The sequence below is a fragment of the Pteropus alecto genome, unplaced genomic scaffold (assembly GCF_000325575.1).
Source record: "Pteropus alecto unplaced genomic scaffold, ASM32557v1 scaffold44, whole genome shotgun sequence".
NCBI lineage: Eukaryota > Metazoa > Chordata > Mammalia > Chiroptera > Pteropodidae > Pteropus > Pteropus alecto.
In genome coordinates, this window is record NW_006436812.1 from 9280889 (window position 1) to 9288805 (window position 7917).

The 7917-nt window shown below is 50.8% G+C and overlaps 1 protein-coding gene and 1 long non-coding RNA gene across 9 annotated transcripts; one reads left to right on the top strand and one right to left on the bottom strand.

Moving 5' to 3' along the window:
* Positions 1-277: 277 nt before the first annotated feature.
* LOC112481584 lies at positions 278-1959 on the bottom strand. The gene is made up of 2 exons (XR_003046974.1): positions 1511-1959; positions 278-367 (listed from the first exon to the last, which is right to left on the bottom strand). It is a non-coding gene; the product is annotated as an uncharacterized LOC112481584 (long non-coding RNA).
* A 779-nt stretch (positions 1960-2738) lies between these two features.
* STX4 (syntaxin 4) lies at positions 2739-7872 on the top strand. 8 transcript variants are annotated; one of them, XM_015590924.2, is made up of 11 exons: positions 2803-2866; positions 3114-3186; positions 3370-3471; positions 3584-3683; positions 3803-3877; positions 4379-4449; positions 5962-6070; positions 6143-6219; positions 6454-6591; positions 7535-7645; positions 7730-7872. In XM_015590924.2, exons 2-11 carry the CDS (start codon positions 3157-3159, stop codon positions 7808-7810), a joined length of 894 nt encoding a protein of 297 aa, XP_015446410.1. In that variant the 5' UTR covers positions 2803-2866; positions 3114-3156; the 3' UTR covers positions 7811-7872. The 8 variants fall into 8 exon arrangements, with proteins under 8 accessions (XP_015446411.1, XP_024904220.1, XP_024904223.1 ...); XM_025048453.1 differs by having other exon boundaries at positions 2848-2866; positions 3562-3683; XM_015590925.2 differs by lacking the exon at positions 3114-3186 and having other exon boundaries at positions 2739-2866; positions 3562-3683.
* The last annotated feature ends 45 nt before the right edge of the window (positions 7873-7917 follow it).

Genomic DNA, 7917 nt, shown 5'->3' on the forward strand with positions numbered 1-7917 from the left:
GACCTGGTTATTAGCCTAGGACCTGGACCTCAGGAGTTGGAAAGGGGAAAGAGACTCTGGACAAGCAGTAGAGTGGGATCCCAGACGGAGATGCTGGGGCTGCTGACACTCTCAGAGTAACAATCATCATCATACCATCATATAATAGCAGCAAACACTTATATAGCACTTACATTATATGAAGCATTGTCCTATTCACTTAATCCTCACAGCAGCTCTATGAGGTTGGTACTGTTATTGTTCCCTTTTCAAATGAGGACACTGAGGCATCGAGAGGTTAAGTAATTTGCCTTATAGAATTATGCAGTAAGTGAACAAGCAGGGATTCCAAGCCAGGTCATCTAGCTCCAGTGTTGGTAGGATGGACCTGCAAGTGGAAGAGACAGGGAAGGCTGCCAAGCCTCAGGACCATGTAGGGCCTGACCTTCACACAGACTAAAAGAAAAATATACATACACCACCAGCACCTACACATCCAAGACCCAATACACTTATTACACATATCAAGCCTGCTCAGAGGGCCTGAGTAACAAAGGACCATGAAACAGAGATAAGAATTCGGCTCTGCAGAACCCCATCCCCAGAGCCATTTTCCCTAGGTGGCTTCTGATCCCCATCCCCTCCACATCCCATACTACAAGGCTATGAACCCAGCCTCCTGGGACCTTAAGTCACAATCCCTTGATCCCACCCAGAAACCACAAATAAAATAATGACTATCATAATCCCGGACAATTTAACAAAGGCAACAGTAACTCCAAATCAGAGCTGTGAACCAAGAAGGCAAGTTGTCAAAAGGCTGAGAAGCAGATAAGAAGCAGGTAGGACCCAGAGACAGTTCAACCCATAGCAGTAAAAGCCCACAGAAGGGGACCCCCCAACATTTCACAAGACTCTTCCACATCTTTCCTAACCTCACTTGATATTGTTCAGTTTTTACCCTAGGCAAGGCAGAAATTACCAGATCAAGTTGGGCAATGGAGAAATTGAGTCCCAGAGAGGAGCAATGAATTATTTAAGATCATACCCAGGCCTAGGAGTCAGATGTCCCAAATTCCTTCCACTGTACTATTCAGAGAAACAGAATATGAAGGAGACAAAGGGGGCAGGGGTGGGGAGGCAGGCAAAGGCTGATACAGAAGACCCAAGAGCAGAGAAATCCTTCTTCATGATCTCCAGGGGATCCCTTGGGGCAGGGCTTGGCCTCCTGAAAAGCCCTCCAACCCTCCATTTCCCTTGTGGGTTAACCAAAGCACCAGTATCCTCATCCCCTCATTCCTGACACTAGGTGAGCTAGGTTCTAAAGGGGAGAGAAAGATCAAAGTCCCTCATATATATTACACAGTTTCCATCCTTATAATCATTGAACTTCGCAGCAGGGAATACCTATAAAGATTATCTCCCCACCCTGTTACTGCCACCCATTGTATAGATAGAAGATTGAGACCAAAGACAAGTGACTTTCCAGAAGTCCACAGCAACTCAGTCATAGGAATCTAGGTTTCCTTACCAGGGCATACTAGAGAGGCACCATTCTTTTCCTTGCTTGAAACTTCATAGGAGCTCCCTGGAAAAAGCCCTGTGATCCCGGGGACCCGATATTCATTCCTCGTATGCTGAGACTCAATCGGTGGCCTTGGGAACTCTTCCTATTGAATGCAATTTCCACAAGTGCAAGGCATTTTAATCTGTTAGGCCCTGATGTATATCTGGCACCTAGAACAGTGTCTTGCCCATATTAAGTGCCCAATAAATACCTATTGAATGAACATCTAGAGGGCCAGAGTTAGAAAAGTGTCACTGTCAGTGCCTGAAGCCTAAAAGAAAAGATCAAGGAACCATAAGCTTTATCTTCAGACACATAAAAGGCTAAATTCTGTCCACAAATATTTATTGAGGGCCCATTATGTGCTAGGTATGCAACTAGGTGCTGGGGATTCAGGTAGGAACGAAACAATCATGCACTGACTTCAGGAGCTCACAGTCCATTCTAATGTAGAATGCATGCGGGGGGTGGGGTGGGGTGGGGTGTGTGTGTGCGCGTGTGTGTTCTCCAGAAGCTAGACCCAAGTGCAAGACAAACTGCTCAATATAATAGACACTTTTCTCAGCCTGAGCTGTCCTAAAATGGTCTCGCTGTTCAGAAGGTGGTGAGTGCAGCTCCAGACTACAGTGTTCAAGCTGGGCGCCTGCCTCCCGCATGTCAGAGGCTGCACCAGGAGAATGCGGGAGAAGAGATTTCTGCCTTGGGTGAGGTCACTTCCCACCCCCCATTCTCTTTCTTCAAACCCTGCAATTCTCTGACACTGGATCTCATTATTTTATGAATTTCAAGGTCCCAACGATGCTGTCAGTCCCAAATTCTAAGTCATCAGTCTGCCCTTGTCCCTGGACTCAAAAGAAATAGAGCCAAATTCATCAAGGGTCCTACCACCCACTGCCTCAAAAGGTCTCTGGGGATAGTCGGCGCTCCTTTCCCGCCTCGCGGGAGCTAGAGGGCCGTAGCTCAGATGCCGGGGTACCGGAGACATTGTAAGGAGAAGGGTGTTCCAGAGTGGGGTTCTGTTGACAGAAGCCGTAACTCGTGACAGTCTAAGCGTCACGTTCTGTAGTCGGAGAGGCTGACCCCGGGCCGGTCACGTGACGCGGGGCGGGGCACCATGGGGTGATGCGAGATGCTGGGCGTCTCAGATTACGTACGAACGACGCATTCCCTCCCCTTTTGGCAACAAGATTTCCGTTGGAAGATGAGGCAGTTCCGGTAAACGGGACAGGCTCTCCCATCCTGGCAGTTGTGCTTCCGTTCGGGGCGCTGCAGCTTCCGACCTCCGCCTTTCCCTCCCGCCGGGGGAAGAGATGCAACCTGGTGCGCATGCCCTGAGTCATCCTAGAGTGGGCGGGGCCGAGGCTGAGGGAGCGGGAGGGGGGGAAAGAAAAGGGAATTCTAACCTGTGGAACCCTGGGGGTCCCTGTGTTCGGATCCTTCCCATTGACTGCGGATGGTGTCAGGGACAGAACCTCTGACGGCTCACGAGGGGTTTTAGGGTCCGAAGGGGGAGGGCGGAGGGGAGGGTGTGAGTGGGGTACAGGAGTTCCAGACTTAAAATCTTTAGGCCCTGGGGGCTGAGGCGCTAGGGAGAGGGAGATCGGGCCGCCATGCGGGACAGGACCCATGAGCTGAAGCAGGTGAGAATTTGGGGCAGCAGGGTTGGGATGGGAGGACTGGGTGGGGTCTGACTGGAATGCAGGATTCCCGGTCTTCGGGGCAGGGAGGGGTGGCTGAGAGCGAGGAAGACCAGGAAGCCCGTGAGTTCTGCTGGGAGAGAGCGACAGCAAGGAAGTGAATGACAATGACCCCGGCCCTGACAGGCGCATGACACCTCGGATGATGAGGACAAGGAGCGGGTCGCACTGGTGGTACACCCGGGCACACCACGGCTGGGGAACCCGGACGATGAGTTCTTCCAGAAGGTAAGAGGCTGGGGTCTCCGCCTGAATTCACAAGGGGGCTGGAGGACCCGAGGAGCAACGCGGTCTGGAGTACCCCCGTGTCTCCTTCAGCCCTCTCAGTCACCCTTCCCAGGTCCGGACAATTCGGCAAACTATTGTCAAGCTGGAGAATAAAGTCCGAGAGTTGGAGAAGCAGCAGGTCACCATCCTGGCCACGCCCCTTCCCGAGGAGAGTGAGTGCAATCCTAGGTGCAGAACGCATGCTCAGCCAAAGGGATTGTGGGGATTGCAGTTCCACGCAGGTGGTGGCCAGGAAGATTTATTGATACAGGGACTACTTTCTCTCGTTCAGGCATGAAGCAGGACCTGCAGAACCTGCGCGAGGAGATCAAACAGCTGGGGAGGGAGATCCGCGGGCAGCTGAAGGGTAAGTTCCTAGAACCTCCTTCCCTCTGGCTCAGCGCTGCTCCTGATATATCTGGAGAGTGAGTGGCCCAGAGAAGCCAACGGTATATCCAGGTCACATAGCAGTCTAGAATTTCTGTCTCCGGGCTTCCAGTGCATAGTACTTTACACAGCACATGCCTGCTTTTCGGGTTCCTTTATTACTGTGAAATCATTTACTGCCACAATTCTTGCTGCCCAGTGTGAATTCTTTGGGCTGGCAGATGGAGGTTTCGTTAGGAGGCCTCTGCATACCTGTGGAAATTCTCTGATGTATTGCAAAGAAAAATATACTTTCACATGTCAGAGGCTCAGAATCGGTCATTTAATGATGTTATATTTCCTTTAAAAATCCTATGGAGATAAGCACCCGTCTATTGTGTAGCTGGGATATGGCCTTGGCTCTGTGTCATGATCCCCAAACAATTTTCAGAAGCCACAGGTAATACCCCTTTCCCCACAATACCCTTGTGTCTTCCCACAGCCATAGAGCCCCAGAAGGAGGAAGCTGATGAGAGTTATTATTCGGTCAACATGAGAATGAGAAAAACCCAGGTGGGTTTGTTATTCCCAGAACTAGGACATTCCAGCAAGTGTTTTATAGATCATTAGATGACAGAATAAGAAGGTGCTTGGAGAGCATGTCCAACCTGATGATTTTCCAAATGGGGAAACTGAGGATCAGAGAGAGAAAAGACTCACCCAAGGTCAACATCTTAGGAAGGAGATTTGAAGTGATCTGACTGGCTCTCTCAGGCACTGTCCTGATTCCCATTCCATTTTAACACCCTGCCTTCTCTTCCATTCAATGAGAAGTCGTTGAGTCTCTAGATATAATCTGGGCTCAGCTGTGGGAGACATGCTTTCTAGGAGCCAAGATATGGACTTAAGCTTGAATAGGTGACAAAGACATTACTTAGGTAAGGCTTGGTAGCTAATGGCTCTGCCCAGGGAAAAAGAGGGAGCAGTCATAAATGATTGGGAGGTTTCCTGCTCAGATGACAGGGACATCCTCTGCCCTATGAGCAGAATTCAAGATGTCAGAAAGAGGAACTTCTTTGGAGGGGGCAATGGGAGAGGGTCACTGGATCAACATCTTAGGAAGGAGATTTGAAGTGATCTGACTGGCTCTCTCTGGGGGCCCAGTGAGGAGTTCTTGGAGTTCAGAATTGGAGTAGGTAGGCCCAGAGCTCAGTAAAGAGCCCAGATCGAAGATGGAACAGTGTGAATATCTTGAAAGGGTGTAGCTGAAGCCAGGAGAGCAGTTGTGTCTTTGAGAAAAGAACTCTAAGGAATAAGGCATCAGGGAACTGGACAAGGTGAGAGGGCATTTCCAGGGGGAACCTGTGGTGGTCATCAGTGTGAGAGGCTGAGGACCCAGCGGGACCAGTAAAATCTGGGCAACAGGCTGAACTCCAGGCATACTAGCACATGTCTAATCTGAGTAGTGCGGCTGGTGTTCAGCAAGCATTCAACAAGTATTTATTAAATGCTCACTGTTTGGGATACCGTAGTGAACCAAAGATCTCTCTTGTCATGGATCTTACATTCTAGTGAGGAGAGACAATCATCACAATAAATACAGTTTTTTAGAACATTGTTAAGTATTAAGGAAAAGGTGCAGGAAAGAAGAGTTCAGAGGGCTGGAAGAAGACAGGTGCAATTGCGAAAGGTGGAGAAAACTTCGTTCAGAAGGTAGCATTGGAGCAGATCTAAAGGCCTTTGTGGGGCATGAGCATTCTAGGCTGAAGGAGCAGAGAGTGCAAAGGCCTGAGATAGGGGTATGCTTTGTTCAGGGAGCAGGAAGGAGCCCACTGTGGTTGGAGGGAATAAGAGAGGGACAGTGGCCAGAGGTGAGGTCAGAGGGGAAATGGGGGAGGAGCAGGTCAAGGCCCTGGTAAGGCTGTAGCTTTTGCTTTGAGAGAATGGGGGAGCGTTTCAAGATGGTTAAGGCACGGACATCTATCATCGCTCATGCTGTTTGCTCACTGTGCCAGTAGGGATGCTCAGGCCCAGACTGGGCAGGGATCCTCCCGGGGATGCCCAGCCTATATTCTCCATCTTTAGCATGGGGTCCTGTCCCAGCAATTCGTGGAGCTCATCAACAAGTGCAACTCCATGCAGTCTGAATACCGGGAGAAGAATGTGGAGCGGATTCGGAGGCAGCTGAAGATCAGTGAGTTGTTGTGCCTGGCCCACAGGGTGTGGTAATCTGATTGGGCTCTGAACCTGGCCTTATCCTTCACAGCAAATGCTGGAATGGTGTCTGATGAGGAGCTGGAGCAGATGCTGGACAGCGGGCAAAGTGAGGTGTTTGTGTCCAATGTGAGTGGCCACAGCTGGTCTCCCTCTGCTGTGCCTCCTATCCTCTCCAAGCCCTGGTCCTTCTTGATTGAGGGGATACCGAGGCTCAGAATGAAACAAATGTACTTTCCAGGACCACTCAGCAGGGTCCTGGCCCAGTTCTAAGCCAAAGAGCTGCCCCAAAGCTCAACAGGAATGTCTGACCTGCTGCTGGTTTTCCTGTTACATGTCCCTCCACTCTTCTGTACTCCCCAGATACTGAAGGACACGCAGGTGACTCGACAGGCCCTAAATGAGATCTCAGCCCGGCATAGTGAAATCCAGCAACTTGAACGCAGTATTCGTGAACTTCATGAGATCTTCACTTTTCTGGCTACTGAAGTGGAGATGCAGGTGAGCGCCCCAAGGAGCCGGCTGGGCTTGACCCAGACCCCAGTTGTGAGACCATGTTCAGTTAGAACCCCAGCTGTGACTGTCAGCCTGCCTTCACCCTTAGCCTCTCTCCCTGAGGCTTTTAGTCCCCTTCAGGCTGGGCCATACCCCCAGGGCTGGCACTTACTTCCATCATTAGCAGTGTCCCAGAATTACATCCACTTCCACAGCTACCCCACTGGCCACTCCTCTGTAGATAGCATTCCTCCTTCACCAACTTAAGCCCATTCCAGGTATGGCCCCAACCCTGGCTCCTCCTCACTATTAGAATCTACCCTTATTCTTCTATTTGCTCCAGTCAAAGTTGCTGCCTAAAACCTATACAGGGTTGGGTGGTAAGTGGTATTCTTGCCCTAGCCTGGTTGTATGGAGTGAGGTGAGCTTCCATCCCTGTCCTGGAGAAGCTGACCCACCAGTGCTGCAGCCAATGCCCTTTTATAGTTGGGAGTTGTAGAGAAGGGATTTCATTCAGTAAGAGTACCAGAACCTAGAGGTTGGCAGTGCCATGAGGAGGCAGGGATGGGAAGGGCTTCACAGCTGCTGGGAGACAGGCCTAGAAGAACAGGCAAATTCAGGCAATTTTGTGAGGGGACGGGAGTTCACCCTCTCTGAAAAGGTATTGTGCCATTTAAGGCACTTGGCTCTAAGACACCATTGCAAATAGAGGTTGTATGGAGCAAGAGACCAGGGCAGAAGGCACCACATGATAGGAGGAGGCCTGGGAGCTAACCTCAGGAGTGTGAACTTGTGTCAGATGTGGTCCTGCCTCCATATCTTTGTTCGTGCGGTGTTTTCTGCCAGGAGTGTCCTTTGGTCATTTGGGGCTGGGGTGGGCAGAGGGGACTACTGGGCCCTTTCCCCTCAGCCATCCCTACCTACCTGAACTGCTACCTCCTCTGAGCAGGGGGAGATGATCAACCGAATTGAGAAGAATATTCTGAGCTCAGCAGACTATGTGGAACGTGGACAGGAACATGTCAGGATGGCCCTAGAGAACCAGAAGAAAGCTCGGAAGGTGAGCCTCCCCTCCCCTCCCTGGCCCTGGGTGGCCCTTCCTCCCCTCCTGAGTGAGTTTCCCTGACCCCTTCCTCTCCCACAGAAGAAAGTGTTGATTGCCGTCTGTGTGTCCATCACTGTCCTTATTCTGGCAGTCATTATTTGCGTCTCCTTATTGGCTTGATAGCATCACGCATACTCGGTGAGATATTGTGGGCCTGCCCCCTGGCCTGCCCCTATCCCTGGCCCAGCCTTTCCTCTTCCCCTTAGACCCTACTCTGCTTCTTTCCC